The 25,502-nt window shown below is 37.1% G+C and overlaps 1 protein-coding gene across 1 annotated transcript in view; it reads left to right on the top strand.

Moving 5' to 3' along the window:
• Positions 1–25,502, top strand: part of DEPDC1B (DEP domain containing 1B) — a 104,326-nt gene that overhangs the window by 59,750 nt on the left and 19,074 nt on the right. The window contains exons 7-8 of the mRNA XM_020907875.2: positions 1,847–1,987; positions 24,590–24,756. Of these exons, the coding sequence (XP_020763534.1) occupies positions 1,847–1,987; positions 24,590–24,756 (308 nt within the window). The remainder of the gene's footprint in view (positions 1–1,846; positions 1,988–24,589; positions 24,757–25,502) is intronic.

The following is a 25,502-nucleotide window of genomic DNA, read 5'->3' as shown; positions in this document are numbered from 1 at the left end:
GGTGCTCCAGGTATAAACATGGCTTTGATATACTCTAGTTTCAGATCTTTTGAGGTATCAGTTTTTGTGGGACTACCCCAAGTTGCCTCACCTTTCTTTGAAACACTGTGCTAAATTGCTTCAGTTGCTACTTTGTTCTCTATATTCTGCTCTAACTCTCCTCTATTCTAACTGTGGCAGTCAGTTAAAGCACACCTCATGTCACTGGACTGCTACAAATTCATCAGAAGTTTCCCAGTGTTACCAAGAATACACTCTATCTCTTTATGATGGAGCACAGGCTGCTGTGTTATTGGTTCTTGTTTTCATCTTCACCCTTGTCCCATAGTACTGTCTTGCTTGCTCACTCTGCTTTCTTTTTTTATTTTTATTTTTATTTTTTTTATTAGTTGGAGGCTAATTACTTTGTAATATTGTAGTGGTTTTTGTCATACATTGACATGAATCAGCCATGGATATACATGTATTCCCCATCCCGATCCCCCCTCCCACCTCCCTCTCCACCCGATCCCTCTGGGTCTTCCCAGTGCACTAGGTCCGAGCACTTGTCTCAAGCATCCAACCTGGGCTGGTGATCTGTTTCACCCTAGATAATATACATGTTTCGATGCTGTTCTCTTGAAACATCCCTCCCTCGCCTTCTCCCACAGAGTCCACAAGTCTGTTCTATACATCTGTGTCTCTTTTTCTGTTTTGCATATAGGGTTATTGTTACCATCTTTCTAAATTCCATATATATGTGTTAGTATACTGTAATGGTCTTTATCTTTCTGGCTTACTTCGCTCTGTATAATGGGCTCCAGTTTCATCCATCTCATTAGAACTGATTCAAATGAATTCTTTTTAATGGCTGAGTAATATTCCATGGTGTATATGTACCACAACTTTCTTATCCATTCGTCTGCTGATGGGCATCTAGGTTGCTTCCATGTCCTGGCTATGATAAACAGTGCTGTGATGAACATTGGGGTGCACGTGTCTCTTTCAGGTCTGGTTTCCTCAGTGTGTATGCCCAGAAGTGGGATTGCTGGGTCATATGGCAGTTCTATTTCCAGTTTTTTAAGAAATCTCCACACTGTTTTCCATAGTGGCTGTACTAGTTTGCATTCCCACCAACAGTGTAAGAGGGTTCCCTTTTCTCCACACCCTCTCCAGCATTTATTGCTTGTAGACTTTTGGATAGCAGCCATCCTGACTGGCATGAAATGGTACCTCATTGTGGTTTTGATTTGCATTTCTCTGATAATGAGTGATGTTGAGCATCTTTTCATGACACATTATCTTTTGATGGTGATCAAATGGAGAATTTTATAATCAGAATGAATTTAAAACACAATGTAAAATCTCCTTTTCAGAATATCTTCAGAAAAAAGAGTATACATTCTTATTAGTCTAAAATTGTTTAGAGGTAGAAATTGTTTATTTCACTCAACTCTAATTCTAGAACTTTATAATATAGCAATGATAAAATAATTAAAAACTTTAAAAATTGCTTTATAGATTATCTGTTACATATGTGAGGTAGTTACCATATTAGACTAGGCAAATATTACATGTTTCAAAGAAAATTATCACTGTTTGCATTTAATAAAAATACATTTCAGAAAGTCATAAGAGTTGGGGTTTTTTTTGAAAATGGAAGTAAGCCAGTGTTTTCCTCATTGTTTTATAATAGACTTCAATTTAGACATAAAGCATATTTATATAAGTAAAATGTATGATATCAATTTTCCCCTTGAAAACTTCTGATTTTGCATATCTGTACATACCACATATATGCACAGAGACTAATATCAATACTAGCAGGTGATTGCCTTACTAATGTTTTTCTTTCTTTTTTTAACAGGGCCTAATTGTTCAGATTTGAAGCAGCCTATGTATTTAGGATTTGAAAAAGATGTCTTTAAAACTATAGCTGATTACTATGGTCACTTGAAAGAGCCTCTACTTACATTTCACCTTTTTGATGCCTTTGTCAGTGTATTAGGTAAGTTGGAATATAGTGAACATATATCTACATTATTGATGTGCAAACATTTCATTTTTCTTTATCTTGAGACTTCTGTTAGCCCAATTTCCGTAGTATTTTTGAAATAAAAACAAATGAGCTGCTTGCCTAGTTGGAGTCTTGCTGTATGCAGGAGGAAAAGAAAATAGTTAAGCTCTATTAGTAAACCTAAACATGGACCAGTAGTTTTTATTTCTTAGGAAAGAATAATATGTTCATGTCATTTTTATACAAAAAAATATATATGTTTATTGATAGAGAAGAATGTAAATTTGACATTTACTGTTCATGACTACTCTGGATATGACTTCATGAATAGTCAACCATGAGAGATAATCATTTAGAAATCTTTTTATAGAAGTAACAGGGTTTTGTAGGATTATTTGTTATTTGTGACATGTAAAATAAATATAGTAACTATTATTCTCTAAAACTTATTGCAATTTCTTGTATATATTTATATTTCAGAATGTTGTATACTGTCCAAGAAACATGGTAAAAGAAGGAAAAACCAGTATTATTGGTGTAGGTCTTTCTGATAGTGTTCCTTTCTCCTTGGAAATCAGTTTTTTCTGTTCTTATTGTGATTGTTGAATACGTATTATTGTTTTCTTGTAAACAAATGTTTGCTTTAATGACCAAATCACTGTGTGGGTATCATATTCTGTTATGTAAATTTGTAGAAATTAACATCCTTTTGGTTTAAGTGTTGTGGAGTTCAGCAGTCTTCACCTTCCCATGCTTCCTTCCCTTTCTCATTCTTGCTTCCCCTTCTCTTCCCTTTCTCCTGTCTGATTTTCTTCTTAGGAAGTATGTATGCTGCCATAATATCCTAACAATCAGTAATATGTGAGTAATATACCTAATCTCTTGGCACAATACTTTAAATTTTAAGATTTCATAGGGTTTCTGATAATAAGCAACATGGAACAATTTTAAATCATGTATCTAAGAGGGAATTTGTTTCAGAGAGATCAGTATTTAGAACATATGATGGGTTTAGGCCTGTTACTGGGTTTTGAGACCACTGTGTCTTCTTGATATTTTGTTTTCCACCAGGGAGTATGGAGGCTTGTGTCCTTGTGAACATCATGCCTGATGATGAGTGCCAGCTGTTGTTTAATATGCATAAGGACTCACTGAGTAGATTCTCTTCATAGCTACTTAGTGCCTTTATGCCACTGGGAAAATAATTCCAAAGACAAGATTACAAACCAGTTCTTAGATGTTCTTGTCATTTTCCATTTTCATAATGTTTTATGGTAAAATGATCTGATTTTGAAACAAAAGAACTTGGAAAAATTGTACTTAAAAATATTTATTTTATGTTGGAGTATATTTGATTAACAATGTTGTTAGTTTCAGATGTACAGCAAAGTAGTTCAGTTATGCATAAACATAACTGTATCCATTGTTTTTTTACCCGTTTAGGCTATTACAGTGTATTGAGCAGAGTTCCCTGTGCAGTAGGTCCCTGTTGGTTATCTATTTAAATATAGGAGTATGTACATGTTAGTTCCAGATTCACAATCTACCCCTCCCTCCTGCCCATCCTCTGGTAACCATAGTTTGTTCTCTAAGTCTGAGTCTGTTTCTGTTTTGTAAATAAGTTCATCTGTATCATTTTTTTAAGATTTCAAATATAAATGATAGCATGTTATCTCCCTTTCTCTTACTTCACTCAGTATGATAATCTCTAGGTCCATCCATGTTACTGCAAATGACGTTTCATTCCTTTTAATGACTGAGTAGGTCCATTTATATATGTACCACAACTTCTTTTCCCGTTCATCTATCTGTGGACATTTAGGCTGTGTTCATGTCTTGGCTATTGTGAACAGTGCTACAGTGAACATTGCGGTGCATGTATCCTTTCAAACCATGTTTTTCTCTGGATACATGCCCAGAAGTGGGATAGCTGGATCCCACTCTAGCTCCATTTTTGATATTGCTCTATTTTTAGTTCTTAAGGAACCTCCATACTTGTGTTCATAGTGGCTGTATCAGTTTACATTGCCACCAACAGTGTAGGAGGGTTCCCTTTTCTCCAGGCCCTCTCCAATATTTATTGCTTGTAGATTTTTTTTTATAATGGCCATTTTGACTGGTGTGAGGTGATATCTCATTATAGTTTTGATTTGCATTTCTTTAATAATTATTGATGTTGATTATCTTTTCATGTGCCTCTTGGCGATCTGTATCCTTGGAGAAATGTTGAGACTTCTGCCCATTTTTTGATTGGATTGTTTTTTTGATATTTAGCCACACGGACTATTTGTAAATTTTGGAGATTAATCCCTTTAGTCACATCGTTTGCAAATATTTTCTCCCATCTGTGGGTTGTCTTTTCATTTTCTTTATGGTTTCCTTAGCTGTGCGAGTGTGCTAAGTCACTTCAGTCGTGTCCGACTCTTTGCAACCCTGTGGACCATAGCCCGCCAGGCTCCTCTCTCCATGTGATTCTCCAGGCAAGAATCCTGGACTGGGTTGCCATGCCCTTCTCCAGGGGATCTTCTCAACCCAGGGACTGAACCCTCATCTCTTACGTCTCCTGCATTGGCAGGCAAGTTCTTTACCACTAGTGCCGGAAGCCCCAATTCTTTTTTTAAAATTTATTTTTAATTGAAGGATAATTGCTTTACAGAAGTTTGTTTTCTGTCAAACATCAACATGAATCAGCCATGGGTGCAGTGTGTCCCCTCCCGCGCCCCCATTCTTTTGCTATACGAAAGCTTTTGAGTTTAATCAGGTCCCATTGGTTTGTTTTTATTGCCATTACTCTAGGAGATGGCTTGAAAAAGATGTTGTTGCAATTTATGTCAAAAGAGTGTTCTGCCTATATTTTCCTCTAAGAGTTTTATAATGTCCTTACTTATATTTAGGTCTTTAATTCATTTTGAGTTTATTTTTGTGCGTGGTGTCAAAGAATGTTCTAATTTCATTGTTTTCCATGTAGCTGTCCAATTTTCTCAGCACCATTTATTGAAGGGACTGTCCTTTCTTCACTGCATGGCTTTTCCTTTTTTGTTGTAGATTAATTGACCATAGGTGTGTAGTTTATTTCTGGGCTTTCTTTCCTGTTCTATTGATTTATTTCTGTTTTTGTGCCAGTTCTGTACTGTTTTGATGACAGTAGGTTTGTAGTATAATCAGAAGTCAGGGAACTGGGTTCTTCCAGCTCCTTTCTTTTTTCTCAAAATTGCTTCGGCTATTTGTGTTTCCATACAGATTTAAGATTTTTTGTTCCAGTTTTGTGAAAAATAACATTTTATAGAAATATCACTGAATCTGCATATTGCCTTGGGTAGTATAGTCATTTTGACAGTATTGATTCTTCTAATCCACAAACAAGGTATATCTTTCTATTTTTGTCATCTTCAATTTCTTTATCAGCATCTTACCATTTTCAGAGCACAGGTCTTTTGCCTCCTTAGATAGGTTTGTTCCTAGGTGTTTTCTTCTTTTCATTGCAGTGGTAACTGGAACTGTCTCTTTCTCTTTTTGACCTTTCATTGTTAGCATATGGAAATGCAACAGATTTTTGTGTATTAATTTTGCATCCTGCAACTTTACCGAATTCACTGATGAGCACTAGTAGTTTTCTAGTAGCATCTTTAGGATTTTCTATGTATAGTATCATGTCATCTGCAAACACTGACAGCTTTCTTTCTTTTCTAATTTGGATTTCTTTTATTTCTTCTCTGATTACTGTTGCTAGGACTTCTAAAACTGTGTTGAAAAATGGGGCAAGGGTGGACATCCTTGTCTTATACCTGATTTTAGACAGAATGCTTTCAGCTTTTCACTCTTGAGTATGATGTTTGCCATAGGTTTGTCATATATGGCTTCTATTATGTTGAGGTATGTTCCCTCTATGGGAACAGTCCATAGAGGTTGCAAAGAGTTGGACTCAACTGGGTGACTGAACAACAACAGTGTTCCCTCTGTGCCCACTTTCTGGAGAGTTTTTGTTTTTATCATAAATGGATGTTGAATTTTGTCAAAAGCTTTTTTGCATCTACTGAGATGATATGGTTTTTATTCTTCAGTTTGTTGATATGGTGTACAACACTGATTTGCGAATATGGGGAAATCCTTGTATCACTGGGATAAATCCCACTTGATTATGGTATATGATCCTTTTAGTGCATTGTTGCATTTGGTTTGGTAGTATTTTGTTGAGGATTTTTGCATCTGTATTCAGCAGTAATTTTCTGCTGTAATTTTCTTTTTTTGTGTGATATCTTTGTAATTTTCTTTTTTTGTGATATCTTTGTCTGGTTTTGGTATCGGCCTATCATTTTCTTTTTTTGTGATATATTTGTCTGGTTTTGGTATCAGGGTGCAGGTGGCCTCATAGAATGATTTTGGGAGTGTTCCTTCCTCAGCATTGTTTTGGAATAGTTTCAGAAGGATAGGTCTTAACTCTTCTTTAAATGTCTGATAAAATTGTTTGTTGGGAGTTTTCAAATCAATTTCAGTACTTGTGATTGGTCACTTCATATTTTCTATTTCTAACTGGTTCGATCTTCGGAAATTGTACCTTTATAAGAATTTGTCCATTTCTCTAGATTTTCCATTTTATTAGCATATAGTTGCTTATAGTAGTCTCTTTTGACCCTTTGTATTTCTGTGATGTTCATTGTAACTTCTTTTTCATTTCTAGTTTTATTGATTTGAGCCTTTTCTTTTTCTTGATGAATCTGGCTAAAGGTTAATTTTTTTTGTTTATCTTTTCAAAGAACCAGCTTTTGGTGTCATTGATCTTTTCTCTTGTCTGTAGTTCACTTGTTTTTGTTCTAATCTTTATGATTTCTTTCCTTCCACTAACTTTGGGTGTTTTTTCTTTCTCTGCTTGCTTGAGGTTTAAGGTTAGATTGTTTATTTGAGATTTTTCTTGTTTCCTGAGGTAAGATTGTATTGTTATACACTTATATCTTAGAGGGGCTTCCCAGGTGGTGCTAGTGGTAAAGAACCTGCCTGCCAATGCATGATATGTTAGAGATGCAGATTTGATCCCTGGATCGAGAAGATCCCCTAAAGGAGGAAAAGGCAACACACTCCAGTGTTCTTGCTTGGAAAATCCTATGGACAGAGGAACTTGGCAGGCTGCAGTCCATAGGGTTGCACAGAATAGAACTGCTTTTGCTGTGTTCCATGGATTTTGGATTGTTGTGTTTTTGTTTGTCTCTAGGTAATTTTTCAATTTCCTCTTTGATTTCTTCAGTGACTCATTGGTTTTTTAGTAGCATATTGTTTAGCCTCCATTTGTTTGTGTTTTCTTACAGTTTTTTTAATTTGTAGTGGATTTCTGATTTCATAGCATTGTGGTCAGAAGAGATGCTTGATATACTTTAACTTTTCTTAAATTTACTGAGGCTTACTTTGTGGCCAGCATGTGGTCAACCCTGGAGAATGTTCTATGTGCACATGAGAAGAATGTGTGTTCTGGTGCTTTTTGGTGGAATGCTCTATAAATATCAATTAAATCATCTTGTCTAATGTGTCATTTAAGGTCTGTGTTTCCTTATTGATTTTCTATCTGGATTATCTGTCCATTGATCCAAGAATGGTGTTAAAGTCCTTCACGATTATTGTGTTACTGTCATTTCTTCTTTTGTGGCTGTTATTTTTGCTTCATATATTGAGTTGCTCCTATTGGAGCTGGGATACACACACACACACACACACACACACAATTGTTATATCATCTTCTTGGATTGATCCCTTGATCATTATGTAGTGTGTCTATTAAAGTTGATTTTGTCTGATATGAGTATTGCTACTCCAACTTTCTTTTGATTTTCATTTTCGTAGAAAACCTTTTTCCATACCCTCGTTTTCAGTCTGTGTATGCTCCTACATCGAAGTGGGTCTCTTATAAACATGTTATATACAGGTCCTGTTTTTATATCCGTTCAGCCAATCTGTGTCTTTTAGTTGGAGCATTTAATCCATTTATGCTTAAGGTAATTATGGGTATGGGGAAATGGTGGAAACAGTGTCAGAATTTATTTTTTTGGGCTCCAAAATCACTGCAGATGGTGATTGCAGCCATGAAATTAGAAGACACTTACTCCTTGGAAGGAAAGTGATGACTAACCTAGATAGCATATTAAAAAGCAGAGACATTACTTTGCCAACAAAGGTCCCGTCTAGTCAAGGCTATGGTTTTTCCAGTGGTCATGTATGGATGTGAGAGTTGGACAGTGAAGAAAGCTGAATGCTGAAAAATTGATGCTTTTCAACTGTGGTGTTGGAGAAGACTCTTGAGTCCCTTGGACTGCAAGGAGAGCCGATCAGTCCTGGGTGTTCATTGGACGGACTGATGCTGAAGCTGGAACTCCAATACTTTGGCCACCTGATGCGAAGTGTTGACTCATTGGAAGAGACCCTGATGCTGGGAGGGATTGGGGGCAGGAGGAGAAGGGGATGGCAGAAGATGAGATGGTTGGATGGCATCACCGACTCGATGGACATGAGTTTGAGTAAACTCCGGGAGTTGGTGATGGACAGGAAGGCCTGGTGTGCTGTGATTCATGGGGTTGCAGAGTCGGACATGACTGAGTGACTGAACTGAACTGAACTGAACTGAACTGATGGTCTTATTGCCATTTTGTTATTTGTTTTGGCTTTTTTTTTGTAATTGGATTTGTTTTTGTAGGTGTTTTTTCTTCTGTTCCTCTTTTGTCTTGTGATTCGTTGGCTAACTTTAGTGTTGTGTTTTGGTTGTGTGTCTATTGTAGATTTTCATTTTGCAGTTACTAGGAGGTTTTGATGTGGCAGTCTATATATAAACAAGATTGTTTTAGGTTGCTGGTCTTTTAATTCCCAATGTGTTTCCAGTATTCTGCATTAGGTTCTCTTCTCATGGTTGCTGCTTTGATATCGTATTTGTGTATAGATGATCTCCAGCCTTTACTCTATGTTTGCCTTCACTCGTGAGCCTTTTCATTTGTAATTTTCTTATTTCTAGTTGTGGTCTTTTCTGCCTAGGGAAGTTCCTATAGCAAATATTGCAAAGCTGGTTTGGTGGTGCTGAATTCTCTTAGCTTTTGCTTGTCTGTAAAGCTTTTGATTTCTCCGTGGAATCTGAATGAGAGCCTTGCTGGGTAGAGTATTCTTGATTGTAGGATCTTCCCTTTCATCACTTTACATATATTATTCCAGTTCTTTCTGGCCTGCAGAGTTTCTCCTGAGATATCAGCTGATAACCTTGGGAGTTCCCTTGTATATTATTTGTTGTTTTTCCATTTTTGTTTTTAATATTTTTCTTTGTATTTAGTTTTTGTCAGTTTGACTACTAGATGTCTCAGTGTGATCCTTCTTGGGTTTATCTTGCCTGATACTCTGTGTGTTTTATGGACTTGAGTGACTGTTTCCTTTCCCATGTTGGGAAATTTTCAGCTATTATCTCTTCAAGTATTTTCCTAGGTCCTTTCTCTTTCTCTTCTGCTTCTGAGACCCATATAATACGAATGTTGGTACATGTAATTGTTGTCCCAGAGGTCTCTTAGACTGTCCTCATTTCTTTTCAGTCTTTTTTTTTTCTTTTATTCTATTCCATGGCAGTGATTTCTACCATTCTGTCTTTCAGCTTACTTATCCGTTCCTTTCCCTCAGTTATTCTGCTATTGATTCTTTCTTGTGTATTTTCATTTCAGTTATTGTATTGTTCATCTTTGTTTATTCTCTATTTCTTTGTTGACCATTTCTTGTATCTTTTCAATCAGTGTGTCGTTTCTTTTTCTGAGCTCTTTGATCATCTTTACTGTCAGTACTTTGAGTTCTTTTTATAGGTAGATTGCGTAGCTCTACTTCATTTAGTTGTTCTTGTGAGTTTTTATCTTGTTCCTTCATCCAGGACATATTTTCTGCTGTCTTATTTTGTCTGACTTTCTGTGGTTATGGTTTCTATTCCACAAGCTGCAGAGTTGTAGTTCGTCTTGCGTCTACTATCTGTTGCCTAGTGGATGAGGCTGTCTAAGAGGCTTGTTCAGGCTTCCTGATGGGAGGGGGTGGTTTTGCCTACTGGTGGGTTAGTCTTGCCCCTCTTGGGGGCAGAGCCGTGTCAGAGGGTGTGTTTATCTGGCAGTTGTGTGTTCAGGAAGACTAAATAGCCATCTGCTGATGAGTGTGTCTGTATTTCCACCTTGGTGGTTTGTCCTGAGTTGTGCCAGCATTGAAGCCTGTGTGCAGTTGGGTGGGGTGAAGTCTTGGTGAGAAAATTGTGGCCTCCAAGAGGGCTTAGACCAATGAGTACTCCCTGGAACTACTGCCACCAGTGTCCTTGTCTGTACAGTGAGCTGCAGCTGCCCCCTGCTTCCACAGGAGACCTTCAGTTCTAGCAGGTAAATCTGGCCCAGTCTCTTATGATGTCACTGCTTTTTTTCCCTGGGTCTTGATGAGCATGAGACCCTGTGTGCACCCTCAAAGAGTAGAGTTTCTGTCTCCCCAGTCCTATTAATTCTGATGATCAAACCCCACTGGCCTTCAAAGCCAGATTCTTAGAAATTCTTCTGTTGCCAGATTCCCAGACTGGGAAGCTTTACATGGACCTCACAGTTTTCACTCCTGTGGGGGAGCTTCTGTGGTATAATAATTTTTCAGTTTGTGGGTCGCTTACCCAGGATGTATGGGATTTGATTTTATCGTGTCCCTGCTACCATCTTGGTGTGGCTTCTTCAATTGTCTTTCGATGTAGGGTATCTTTTTGGGTAGGTTCCAGCATTTTTTTGTTGATATTTGTTTAGCAGTTAGTTGTGATTTTGGTGTTTCCATAAGAAGAAATGAGCTCATGTCCTTCCGCTCTGCCATTTTGTCTCCTCTCCCCGTATAGAAAATTTGAACTTGTTGTAAGTGATATTGTACCACTGTTCTCTGTAACCTAACAACACAGCTAACATCCCTTCAAATTTATTTTTTATTTTGAGTTCCGTCTCTTCTGGAGATAACGATGATGCTTGAGGACATCAAATCTGTGGCTGAGCAGAGACACATGGGTCACGATTGCATATGCTTTGTGTACAGTCTAAATGACAGGAGGCTTGCACTGCAGCCTGGACTTGCTATATAACTTCTTTGGTTTTTGACACCCCTGAAATTGGCAGAGTCAGTTGGAAGCTTGGTGGAAGCTGACTGAAAAAATTCTCATTTGAGCAACTGGCTTCTAGAAAATCAAATGGAAGGTGTTTAAATATGTATGAAATCCAATTTGAATCAGTTATATTTGTGATGTCACTTGTCTATCCTAACCCCAGTTGCTCATTTTGAACTCATCTAGGAATTGAAGCTCGTTGTTTCTGAATTGATGGCAGTCAGCCACCATTTAAAATATTATCTATAGAGTTTGAGGTGGAGAAGGATGGTTAGAATGGAGAATTTATTATACTTAGATGTCAGCAATAATAGACTGATGTGTATAAATGCTAATATATTAACTGTCCCTGATTAGTCATTCTCAAGTGAATATGTTTCGGACACCCTGCATTGAAAACTGTGTTTTTTAGATCTTTACATAGTGAAGATGTACAATGTAGTTATGGAAGACCATAATTTGTTTATATGGATAACAGATTATTTAATATAGCAATCCTGTTAGAATCTGGGAAAGCCTATCATATCTAAGTACATGCAAACTAGTTGTGTGGGTTGAATCCCAGAAGGACTGACTCATTCCTTAAACCTTTTTTCTTACTTTGATTGAAATAGGATACTCTTAGACAAAATACTTTACTTTGTGTAGAAGCTAATTCTGTAGCAGTTTCAGTGGAAATGGATTTCTTTTGAGGGTCATTCCTTTGTTTCTTGCATGAAATAATGCTAGCTTGATGCCAGAAATGTGACCCCGAGAACAGTCATTTGATAGGTGGAACAGGATATTGAAGGGCTCTTAAAGAAAAAAATGGAAAAAAAGGAAAAAGACATTTTTTGAGGTTTAAAACTTCCTGTTATAATTGAGAAAGTGCTTTACTTTGGCTCAGCAGTCTGACCTAACAACATACCTGAATAGTAATCTTCTTTTCCAAAACGGCAGTTTCCTGTATCGACGTCAGAGTTTGGCTGACTTGAATAGGGTGAATGAGACAGCACAGCAGCCTGCACTCACACTTGGCGTGCGCCCTGGAGTCCATTGAGTTGTGTAGCTTGCAGTGAGTTGGCATTCTGAGGGAGAAGCAGGACCTGAAGGAAGCACAGAGGAGCATGGGAGCAGGAAAGAGTGTTTTGGAACACTGACTGGCTTGTGGTGTGTAGGATTAAGATCTGAGTTCTCAGACTGGGGGCCAAATGTGTCTCATCAATAAATCTGGTTTAACCTGTGTGTTTTAAAAAGAAAATTTAATATGATTAAGTGTAAAACTTTAAGAAATGGGAAGTTTACATAAGAATTTATGATTTGGTTTCTTTAAAAAATTGGAAAATCTGGCAGTTTTGAATCTTGAATTTTCAGTGGTATAAGCTGCTATAGCTGTGTAATGAGTGCCTCCACTAGAGGGAGCCAGTGTTTCAGGGACATGAATTCCAATTTACTGAGACTCCAGGGCTCCCTGTTCTCAGATGGTGAAGTCAAGTTCACTTGACCCCCTTTGCTGCTCATTTATTCCGTTTGTCTGCTCCTATAGGCAAGTGGGCTTGCGGCTCCTAATTTATGTGCTAATAGTCTGGAAGGCTGAAAGCTCTTTGCTGTTCCCTTTCTCCTAGAGGTGAAATTTAGAAAGTGCCATTGAAATTCACTAGACTGGTTATCTAATTCCTGGTGGCTCAGTTGGTAAAGAGTCAGCCTGCAATGTGTGAGACCCAGGTTTGATCTCTGGGTTGGGAAGAACCAGGAGAAGGAAATGGCAACCCACTTCAGTATTCTTGCCTGGAGAATTCCATGGATGGAGGAGCCTGGTGGACTATAGTCCATAGGGTTACAAAGACTCTGACACTACAGAGTAACTAGCTTTCACTTTCAGACTGGAAGTGATCATCTAGCTCAAAGGCTGAGCTATCCGCCAGTGTTTTTTATTTTTTTTATTTATTTTTTTTTTCCGCCAGTGTTTTTTAATCTAGAAATATCCATGAAGTTAGGTTTTCTGTTCTTTGATTCTTGTGTAAAGTGACTTTTAGAGATCCTCTGGAGCTGTATGCCATCTCTCTTTGTCCTCATGCTTCAGATTGTCTCAGGGTCCTTATCCCATGGTAATCCTTAGGGAAAAACAGTTCTTTTTTTTTTTTTAAGAGAGTGCCTATTTGGTGCACTTGACCAGAGAGAGGGGCTCTTGCCCACGTTAGTCCAGAGATGCTGCTGGTGCTCTCTGCTCGCAGGTCCTGGGGCTTATGGCCCGAGCTTTTGAAGTTGCCGATGGGCCAAGGTAAGAATACTGTATCACCTCCAAATGTAATGACTACTGTTATGTCAGAACTGTTGGAATAAAGTTAGTTAGGTAGTTCTTAAAGATAGAAAGTTAGGCAATGCCTAGGCATTCTCTGGCTTCAACTAAGCACATACATTATTTGTAAGTATACTAGTAATCATCAGAATAATTGACAAAACTTGGGGAAAAATTAGGACCTTTTTTAGTCTATTCAGCAGGATTAATTTCAGCTGGATTAGAGAATTAAATTTTTAAAATGCAAATCTAAAATAGTTGATATTTATCTGATGTTGGGTTGTATGAAAAACTTTCTAATCATAAAAGCTAAAGAACTCATAGCAGTGTTATAGCAGTTTGGGACACTTGTTGGAAAGGGCGTCATCTTGTTTGTGCGTGACTCTATCTGCCTTTAAGTCAGTTCATAAAGGCAACTTGCTTGCTTTTACTTAAAAGTCTCCAGAGAAATAGTCTCATTTACTATGTCTCATTTTAGGCAGAGAGTTTTTTTTATTTTAAACTTTTTATTTTATATTGGAGTATAGCTGATTAACAATGTTGTGATAGTCTCAGGCGGACAGCAAAGGGAGTCAGTCATACATATGTATGTATCCACTCTCCCCAAACTCCCCTTCCCATCCAAACTGCCACATAACATTTGTAGGCAGGGAGTTCTTACCAATTGGTGTGTAGTTTGAATTCTTGCAGCTTAGAATAAACCATTTCCTTGTTATACCTCTTCTCAGTGGAGATGAAACTGTGACTTAACTTTTATATTCCTTTGGCTGTTCGAAAACTACAGTGAACCCTTCTCAAGTCTCTTGTATTCTCTGGCTAAATAGACATGGTCCACTGACTTTTTGGAAACTCCAGCCCTTCTCAAAAGTATTTAAATTTCACTTCCCTTTTGATGCCCCCATAAGGAATAGCTTACTGTATATGTTAATAGAATGATTAGGTCTACTTTGCAAAAATGAAAATTTGTGTTCCTAATGATTTGAAAATAGAAATATAATATCACCTTTGGAGAGTGGGAAGGAGGGTGACAAAGATAGATGTCACATAAAGCACTGGAAAATTCTGAACCTGTCAATTGGTCATTACAGCCAAATGAGTCGCCTAACTTCTAAAACATAGAACATTACAAATTCCCATTGATTTTGATTTTATTACTTTCAAAAGGAGCAGCTGGGTTTCTTTGAGATTTAATTATTTATTCACTTATCCTTCCTTAGTTCAGCTAAATTACAGAATGTTTCTCTGATTGAAAAAAGTCTCAGATGAATTGCTTAAGTAATTTGGTGACTAGTTTATTTTTTCATTATTTTATTCTTATTTCACCAATGGAAACATCATGAAGCTCAGGTAACTTATTGGTTTGTTGACCTAGTTGTACCCACTCCGGTAAATTGCTTTTCCTTTCTGGGCCTGTTTTCTCATTGTGATAAATAGCAATAATGCCTATTATACTTATGGGTATGAAAATACGGAACTTAAAGTGATGGCTAACACATTTTCTATTAGGTATTTTTTGTTTCATCTTGAAAACTACAAAATATTGGAACAATGCACAAGTTGAGATAGGATAAGCACATGTTGCTATCTAGCCATGTCTTCTCTCAAATGATAGGAAGATTTTTTTATATAAAACTGTTTTTGACTGTGGGAGAAGGCAAGGGTGGGATGTTTCAAGAGAACAGCATCAAAACATGTATATTATCTAGGGTGAAACAGATCACCAGCCCAGGTTGGATGCATGAGACAAGTGCTCGGGCCTGGTGCACTGGGAAGACCCAGAGGGATTGGGTGGAGAGGGAGGTGGGAAGGGGGACCGGGATGGGGAATACATGTAAATCCATGGCTAATTCATTTCAATGTATGACAAAAACCACTGCAATGTTGTAAAGTAATTAGCCTCCAACTAATAAAAATAAATGGAAAAAAATAAAAATAAAAATAAAAAAAATAAATCATATCATGAATAAAAAAAAACCCTATTTTTGATAGAGCTTTATAGTCTATAATTGGGATAAGCACTGTTATATCATTCTGAAATGGAAGTAACAAGTTACCTCTGAGACTCTAGGAGGCCCTTGTTATTTCCTCAAGAGAAGGAGGATTCAGTGATTTTGTGATGATGAGATTTTAGAAATGATGAAAGATGAAAAAATTTATTCTTTTAGTTTTTATTTAGCAAAATGAAATGAGTCCAAAGAATAAAAGAGCTAAAACATTGAACCTCTTGAACCTTAAACAAAAATCAAGAAGCTCTTTAAAATCAGTGAGTATTTCAAGTTTTTGTTGAAGATGTCTCAAGTTCAACTGTAGACTGTCATGGATATTTGAAAGCTAAATTCTCTTGCAGTCATTTTTTCCTGAATCTTGTAGTGTGCTTTTGTCAAGGGAGAAAAAAAAAAAAGACTAGGTAATGGTTAACAATGAGAAAGAAGTTAGGAAATAGAAACAGCTCAAATTAAACAGTTTTTGGAAATTTAAGAATTCCTACATGTATTGAACTAAGGAAAGCAATACAGAGCACTCCAGGATTCAAAGGCAGAACTAAAAATGTTGACATTTGAACAGATTGAAAAATAATATCCTTGGGACAGGATGCCCAGAAGGACTTAAGTATTACAGAAATATCAAATCTTCTTTTTGATCACATCTATAGCACTTCATGGATCACATGAGGATTTTTAGTTCTTATCTTCAACTCAGATCTACCTCCTAAATTCAAGACTAGAATATCTATTTGGACTACTGACTGTGTATTCCTGGATATTTGTTACATGAAGTCCTCAATTCAAATTTAGTAGTTCATAGGCCATTGTTGCAGAAACTATCATGTTGGATGTGAATTCTATGTAGCAGAATGGCATTAAAAAAACAAACAAACCCATAGAATAGTGTCTAAAATGTCAGAGTGCACTGTATATAATAAGATAGGCATGTTTATAAACTTTTTTGTTTTAAATACCTATGTATTTGTATATATATTATTGTGATATAATATATATTTCTTAATTTTAGTTGTAGTAAAACATTTTTGAAAAAAAATACTCTAAATTTTATCTCTACTTACCTACATAGTAAGATGATTGTGGGGACTTACGTGAGGTTCCCACAATCTTATGTGATTGTCCCCACAGTGTGAAGGCTTTTCAGAAAGTATTGCTTAGATATTACTGGTATTAATAGATAACTGTGAAAAATGCTTGCCTTTTATACATGGTTCATCCTTTACACATGATTTAAAAAAATCCCATGATTTGTCCCTTCTATTTAGATAAAAATACCTTTTACCTATGGCTCATATTTTATAGGGCTATATTCAGTTTTTCATCCATAATCTTCAGGGATAAATTACATTCTATTTTTACTTTGTGGGAGGGGAAATGGCCGTCATTTTTATTTTGAAACCAGCTTTCAGTTTGAATTCTCAAGAAAATGGTTTTCTGGACCCCTTGTAAAGGAGCTAGTTTCAAATTTAGCTTCATTGAGAAATTCTCTGTTCTTTTCATTTTCTAATCCTTGCCTCAAGTTAAAGAATGCCATTTTATTTATCTATCTGTTTATTGAATATTTGTGCATATTCTTTGAACCAACATTTCTGTTTCTATGAATTTATCCTTAGGAAGTAATTGTTTGGTGTTTAGGGCATGAATGCCTAGGCTTTTTGGACTCAAATTCTTCTCTATTATTGACTAGCTGTGTGATTTGGGCAAGTGATATAATCTTTTAAGCCTCATTTTCCTTTATATATAAATAAAAATTATAATAGTATCTACCTCATAGAGATTATTATAAAGATTAAATGAGATATTATTAGAGTTTAGAACACTATTAGATTCATAATAAAATGCTTAATAAATGTTAGCTATTTTCATAATCTTTATAATTAGGTTTATCATTATGAATGTTCTTAGTTTTAATTTAAATTAAAAAAATTTAATTGGAATAGAACTACAGTGTTGTGTTAGTTTCTGCTGTCCAACAGCGTGACTCAGCTGTCTGTATCCACATCTCCCCTCCCTCCCGAGCTTCCCCCCGCCCCCGCACCACCCCCCAGGTCATCCTGGAGCACCTCGCTTGTTTAGCACAGTGGCTTCCCATTGGCTGTTCTGTACGTGGTATGTATACACGTCAGTGCTACTCCCTTAATTCATCCTACCTTCTCCTTCCCCCGCTGTGTTCACAAGTCCACTCTCTATTCCTGTTTTCACCTCTTGTGTCCCCAAGTCCATTCTCTATTCCGTTTGCATCTCTATATCTGCCCTAGGTGAATATGTATATAGAGTATGGTATTAAGTAGAGAGTGAAATCTTTTAATTGATAATTAAGTTGCTGACCACTCACTTTTAATACTAAATTAAAACCAAGTCAGACTTATTGAGAGAAGTTGTTAATGATATATTTAAGGGATTCACAGGTTTGAATCTTAGCTGTGAGAAAAGTCTGAAGGTCTTAACTACTTTGGGCTTTAGTGTTCTTGTTTGCAAAATGGGGCAGTGTTTCCTACGTTACAGGATAATCAAAATGATAAATGTGAACAGATAAAATTGCTTAATATATAGTAACTGGGGCCTAGAAGGCATTCAGTAATGTTTAGTCTTCCAAGATAGGGGAGCAGAATTTTCAAAATCTCATTTGATTGTTAAACAAACAAAATAGTGGTATAACTGATTTCCCAAGTCTTTTCAGTCACTTAATATACTAAATTTAGCACCTATAGTGTTCTAGGCATCAGAGCAGAAAATACTTACCAGACAAACTGTGGAAAATTCTTCAAGAGATGGGACCACCTTACCTGCTTTCTGAGAAACCTCTATGAAGGTCAGGAAACAACAGTTGGAACTGGACATCGAACAACAGACTGGTTCAAAATTGGGAAAGGAGTATGTCAAGGCTGTATATTGTCACCGTGCTTATTTAGCTTATATGCAGAGTACATCATGTGAAATGCCGGGCTAGATGAAGCACAAGCCGGAATTAAGACTGCAGTGAGAAATATCAGTAACTTCAGATATGCAGATGACACCACCCTTAGGGCAGAAAACAAAGAAGAACTAAAGAGCCTCTTGATGAAAGTGAAGGAGAAGACAACTAGATGGGGTAACAGTGACAGACTTTATTTTCTTGGGCTCCAAAATCACTGCAGATGGAGACTATAGCCATGAAATTTTAAAAGACACTTGCATGCTCCTTGGAAGAAAAGCTATGACCAACCTAGACATCATATTAAAAAGCAGAGACATTACTTTGCCCACAAAGGTCCATCTAGTCAAAGCTATGGTTTTTCCAGTAGTCATGTATGGATGTGAGAGTTGGATCATAAAGAAAGTTGAGATCTGAAGAATTGATACTTTTGAACTGTGGTGTTGGAGAAGACTCTTGAGAGTCGTTTGGACTGTGGGGAGATAAAACTAGTTAATCCTGAAGGAAATCAACCTGAATATTCATTGGAAGGACTGATGCTGAAACTCCAATACTTTGGCCACCTGATGCAAAGAACTGATTCATTAGAAAAGACCCTGGTGCTGGGAAAGATTGAGGGCAGGAAGAGAAGGGCACAACAGAGGACATGATAGTTGGATGGCATCATTGACTCAATGGACATGCGTTTGAACAAGCTGTGGGAGTTGGTGAAGGACAGGAATCCTGGTGTGCTGCAGCCCATGGGGTCGTGAAGTGTTGGACATGACTGAGTGACTGAACTGAACTGATACTTGGCAGAATCAAGCCTTGACATGTATAAAGTCTTCCTGAATTATTATTTAATTTTAATAAACATACAGGTATTCTCTTGTACATTGTGAATAAGAAGAGTATTGTTTAGAATTTTGGACACACTTTTATAGTATTGTTTTTGTAACCTTCACAATACCCCTGTGAGATTGGTATTAGTAGTATTGCCATTTCCAGATGAGGAAAATCTCAGTGGACCAAAGGAGAAGTTGAGTAGTTTTTCCAAAGTCATTTGGTTCTATATCATTTACCATGTTCCTTGCATCTCTACTTTCCTAATGTTGAGAATATAAATGACATGACTTTTTTTACAAATAATTTTTTAAATACTAATTATGTTTTGAATAATATTTTGAATGATTTCTGCAACTGGTTCAAGCTCTAGCCTCTCCACTTAAAAGCTGTGTGACTTGGCCTTAGTTCAATATGACTGGTGTCCTAATAAGAAGAGGAGATTAATTTCGGACACAGACTGCGGGATGACATGGAGGTCAGGACAAGAAAGCAGCCATCTGTAAGCCATAGAGAGAGGCCTCAGGAGAAACCAAACCTACTGAAGCCTTGATCATAGTTTCTAGCCTCCAAAACTGAGAGAGAAAAAATTCTGTTGTTTAAGCCACCCAGTCTGTGATATATTGTTACGGCAGCACTAGCAAACTAGTATAAAGCAATTATATAGAGAAAAAGCTCCACAGCCCTGCATGGGAATCTCCTTGAATCTGTTGCTGAATACACACCAAGCTGGGTATCTCTAGGGTGCTCGTCCTCAAAACAGGGCAAATCATAACCGCAATGAGACACCACTTAACACCCACTAGGATGGCTGTATAAAAAAGGTGGTTAACAAGTGTTAATGAGAATGTAGAGAAATTGCAACCGTCATAAATTACAGGTGGGAGTATAAAATGGCAGAGCCATTTTGTAAGACAGTTCTGCAGCTCCTTAAAAAGGTAATCATAGAGTTATCATATGATTCAGCAGCTTTGCCCTTAGGCATATACCCAAGGCAATTGAAAGTATATGTCACTACATCTTGTACATGAATGTTCATGGCAGCATTACTCAGAATAGTAAAAAAAAAAAAAAAAAAAAAGTCCATCAAATGATAAATGCAGAAAAAGAAGTATATTTATATAATGGCATATTGTTGAGCCTTCAAAAGGAATGAAATACTGTTACATGCTACAATGTGGGTGAATCTTGAAGACATTATTCTCAATGAAAAAAGCCAGACCCAAAAAATCACATATTGTGTGATTGCATTTATATGAAATATTCAGAACAGGCAAATCTATAGAGACAGAGATTAGTGACTTTCAGGGACTGAGGGGAGGAGAAAATGAGGAGTGACTGCTAATATGTATGGAGATTTCTTTTTGCAGTGACAGAAACATTCTAGAATTCAGTTGGTGGTAATGGGCATAATTTAGTGGATATACCAAAACGCATTGAATTGTATATGTGTTTTTGTTAAAAAAAGATAATCTCATAAAAAAAGAACAAAGAAGAAAGAACTAAGTTGGACTTCAGGAGTTGAAAAGTCTGGGAGTAGAGAGAATTAAACTGAATACAGCCCCATGACATATAGGAAAATATCAAGTAGTCTAATTACAGGACTTCCCTGGTGTCTTACACAGTAAAGAATCTGCCTGCAATCCATGAGACCCAGTAGATTTGGGTTCGATCCTTGGGTCAGGGAGATCCCCTGGAGGAGGGGGGCATTCTTGAAGCACTTTATTTTTACCACTACAGGATCAACTTTTACTTTCTGTCACCAACCCTGGAATCAGCCATTTCTTTAAGAATTCTTGGTTTCTTTTTGTAGAGAATGATACTTATAAGCCAAGATCTAGTGCTAAATGTACTCATTGTTACTGGTGTTATTGTTCATAGAAAGAAAACAACATTCTCAAATAGCACTTTAAAAAGTAACCCTGCAGGATTCCATGGTGGTCCAGTGAAGTCCAGTGAAGAATCTGCCTGCCAACGCAGGGGACTCGGGTCCAGTCACTGCTCTGGGAGAAGTCCACATGTTGTGGGGCAACAAAGCCCATAAGCTGCAGCTACTGAGCCTGCATTCTGCAACTTTTGTGCCCACCAGCTGCAGCTACTGCAGTGTGCCCTGGAGCCCAAGCTCTGCAGCAAGAGAAGTGACTGCAACGAGAAACCTGTGCACCACAACGAAGACCCAGCACAGCAAAAAGAAAGTAACCCTGCCATTTCATTTCTGAATTTTCACCAAAAGTACTGTTTGGAAGTACTGTTTGTGGTATAATAGACATCCATGTGCCTGCCACCCTGACCCAGTACATTTTGCAAGGCTGCAAAGATACCCACGTATTTCTCTGTACCTTGAAGCAGAATCACTAAGTTGTTTGATATTCATGTCTTTATTGGTTCTAGCCAATTGCTTTCCAGAGTTGTTCCAGCAGTTTACACATCCATTAGTGATATATTCCTATTTGATTGTTATCTTACCAATCCTTTAATTTTATTAATCTGATGAGTATGAAAAGGAATCTTCTTACTATTCATTGGTCATGTGGATTTCTTCTTGAGTAAAATATTTTTTCTGTCCTTTACTCATTTTTTTTTCTTTTGGTTGTTCTTTTCTGTCATTCTAAAAATACCATTCTAGGTACTAATCCTTAAGTGCGACAAATATAATTTCATAGTCTGTGACTTGTCTTTTGATTGTAATCACAAGGTAAAAAGCTTTTATGCATTACTTTGGTCAGATTAATTTGTATCAAGAAATCTTATAATTGTATAATAAGGAATAGAAGAGATCATGGGGTGAATGAAATGAACCACCACCTACCACACCAGGGGCTGCCCTTCTTGCCTTCCAAAGATCATGTTGTGTATATGGTGGGCTTGGAAGGGAATCCTTTATTATGAGCTTCTTCCGGAAAACCAATCAATTAATTCCAGCAAGTACAGCTCTGAATTAGACCAACTGAAAGCAGCACTTGACAAAAACTGTCCAGAATTAGTCAAAAGAAAATGCATAATCTTCCATCAGGAAGACACAAGACTTCCTGTTTCTTTGATGACCAAGCAAAAACTGTTACAGCTTGGCTGGGAAGTTCTGATTCATCCATCTTATTCACCAGATATTGCATCTTCAAATTTCCATTTCTTTTGGTCTTTACAAAATTCTCTTAATGGCAAAAATTTCAATTCCCGTAGGTAGACTATAAAAGACATCTGGAACAGTTCTTTGCTCCAAAAGATAAAAAGTTTTGGAAAGATGGGATTATGGTGTTGCCTGAAAAAAATGGCAGAAGGTAGTGGAACAAAATGGTGAATACATTGTTCAATAAAGTTCTTGGTGAAAATGAAAAGTGTATCTTTTAACTTAGAAACTAAAGGAACTTTTTGGCTTACCCAATATCTATATCTGTATCTACACACACACATACCTTCTTAATCCATTCATCTATTGATGGGCACTTCGATTGATGCTGGAATGGAACAGGGGAGCATGCATCTTTTATAAATTAGTGTTTTTGTTTTATTCAGATAAATACCCTAGAGTGGAATTGTAAGGTCATATGATAGTTCTGTTTTTTAATTTTTGTATCTTCTCCGATTCAGTAATTGGTGTTTTCATTTTGTTGATAGTTTTCTTCACTGTGCAAAGGCCTTTTAACTTGATCTAGTCCCATTTGTCTAATTTGCTTTTGTTTTTTGGAGACATACCCCTTTGAATATAATAAAGACTAATGTCAAAGAGCATACTGCTTATTTTCTTCTAGAAGTTTTATGGGTTCAGGTCTCACATTTTAATCTTTAATTCATTTTGAGTTTATTTTTATGCATAATATGAGAGAGTACTCTGGTTTGATTCTTTTGCATGAAGTTGTCCAGTTTTCCTAGCACCAGTTATTGAAGTGGCTGTCTTTCCCCATTATGTGTTCCCCTCTCCTTTATTGTAGATTAATTTCCCATGTAAGTGTGGCTCATTTCTAGGCTCTCTGTTCTGTTCCATTGATCTGTGTGTCTGTTTTTGCGCTAGTACCATACTGTTTTGATGACTGAAGCTTTGTAGTATAGTTTGAAATCAGGGCATATGATACCTCCAGCTTTGTTCTTCCTTGTCAAGATTGTTTTAGGCATTCAGTCTTAATGTGTTTCCATAAAAATTTCCTCTCTTACCTCATTTCTGACTTGAATATTCCTTGCATTCTGCTCTCTCTTCACACTACTCTCATTGCTATTCCTCAAACACTCCAAACATATTCCTTTGTCATAATCTTTGTAATTGTTATTTCCTTTACCTTCAAAATTTGTCTCTGTGATATTTACCAGGCTTGCTCTCATTTTCTTCAAATCTGTTCAGATGTCATTAGAGAGTAACCTTTACCAAAAACTTGGAGTATTTTCCCTTCACTCCCCAACTCCTTTTCCTTTTTAACTTTCTTCACATTCAAAGTCCTTAGTCTGGCATTCAAGACCTTCCAAGATCTCATCTCTGCTGACCTTTTTAGCTTATTTTCTATTGGACTCTTACAGCCTACGCTACTGTCCTGTTGAGTGACTTATAGTTCCCCTAATATGCCCCTTGCAGATGTTTCTTGCAGCATCCCTCATATTTTTGCTACTTCATGGGCCTCCTCTTCTCACAGTGCACAAGCTCTTCAAAGAGAGCTAGGATTGTTCCTGGCGTGTTGTATGTGGCCGGTAAATATCAGCTGAATATAAAAGGTGATTTGGTCTCTTAAGTTAGAGACTAGTTGGAACTTGAAAAGGTTGGATATGGACCAAATACATTGGTGAAAGCAATTTCATCTTTTTAGAATGCTTGAAGATGGACAAATATGGTTGAAGAGAACACAGTATTAGAATACCCTAATTTTTAGCAAAATCATTCTGGCTGAGGAGGGTTGACATGTAACACAATTGAATCAGCACACTTAGCTAGAAAAAATAGCTTAATTGGGAGGAAGGATTATTTGACAGTGTTATTTAGAAAGAAGCAGAGTCTTTGGCAGTGCAATGACCCCAAGAGCATTTGTCCTGTTATTTAGTCCATGAGAGTCAGGCAATATGGTGACCCTGCTCATCATAAGGAAATAGTACAAAAGGGGAGACGTCAGGACAGGGATGGCACATTCATGTTCTTGCCCATGCTGTCTTGGGTCTCTTACACTATCTGAGTGTTGAGTGTTACATTAGGCTTAACCTGACTGCTCTTGATTCAATGGGAGAGAATGTTATGAAAATTTAGTTTTAACTGTCAAGTTGTGGGAGGGAAAAATGACTGTTTGTTTTGTATATTTGCCATGCCTAGTTTATGGTTTGTATTTTCTATGCTCATTTGTGACAGTGGATCTGTAGCAATTAGCCAAGTATAATTGAACATATGAACTAATTTTAGTAATACATATTTTATAAAAATGGGAACATTATAGAGTCAGGTAGGCTATAGGTTTTTAAAGGAGTAAAACCTTTTATTTTTCCTCCCCTAAATCAGGTTTGTTACAGAAAGAGAAAATGGCCATCGAAGCCTTTCAAATTTGCTGCCTCCTCCTGCCCCCTGAAAATAGGAGAAAGTTACAGCTATTGATGAGGATGATGGCAAGGATCTGCTTAAATAAGGAGATGCCACCACTGTGTGATGGTTTTGGCACCCGAACACTGGTAGGTTGATTTCTGACATCTAAGAGGATTGGGGTTTGGGGGATAAAATTCACTCCAGTCAAGTTTACTCGTTTGGCTACCAGAGGAAGGTACAAGGCAGGCTGGTTTAAAGAGCCATGGCTTGAAATCCACTCAGGCTGGTATTATTCTTTTGGTCTTAGTGACTTAGAGAACATTTGTTGTTGTTCAGTCCTTTCATCATGTCCGACTCTTTGTGACCCCACGGACTGCAGCATGCCAGGCTTCCCCTGTCCCTATCTCCTGGAGTTTGCTCAAATTCATGTCCATTGAGTTGGCAATACTATCTAACCATCTTATCTTCTGACGTCTACTTCTCTTTTGCCTTCAATCTTTTCCAGTGAGTCAGCTCTTCACATCAGGTGGCCAAAGTATTAAAGAACATAATGAAAAGTAAAGAATGAGTAGGGGTAGACTCTGAGTGTAGAGATAGCTGCTGCATCCTGCCTGCTGTCAACACAAAGAGAAGAAAGTGTAGACAGGCAAGATTACTGGCCTCTCAAGAAACCATATTCTCTCCGTCAGGACAAAAAGGGCTGCAAGGCCTTTGTTACTGTAACTAGTAGAATAGATGCATCATACATCAGAGATTAAAAAAGGAAGAAATGAAATAGAGTTGGACCAGACAACTTGGAAAGAGAGAGAAAATGTGTATCTTTCAGGCTATGATCCAAGGGTCCATAGTGAGGATATTTCTTAATATATTCTCAATTTTGCTTAAAAAAGTA

The sequence above is a fragment of the Odocoileus virginianus genome, chromosome 14 (genome assembly GCF_023699985.2).
Source record: "Odocoileus virginianus isolate 20LAN1187 ecotype Illinois chromosome 14, Ovbor_1.2, whole genome shotgun sequence".
Classification (NCBI taxonomy): Eukaryota; Metazoa; Chordata; class Mammalia; order Artiodactyla; family Cervidae; genus Odocoileus; species Odocoileus virginianus.
The sequence above is the reverse complement of the archived record's forward strand: the minus strand, read 5'-3'. Positions and strand labels throughout refer to the sequence as shown.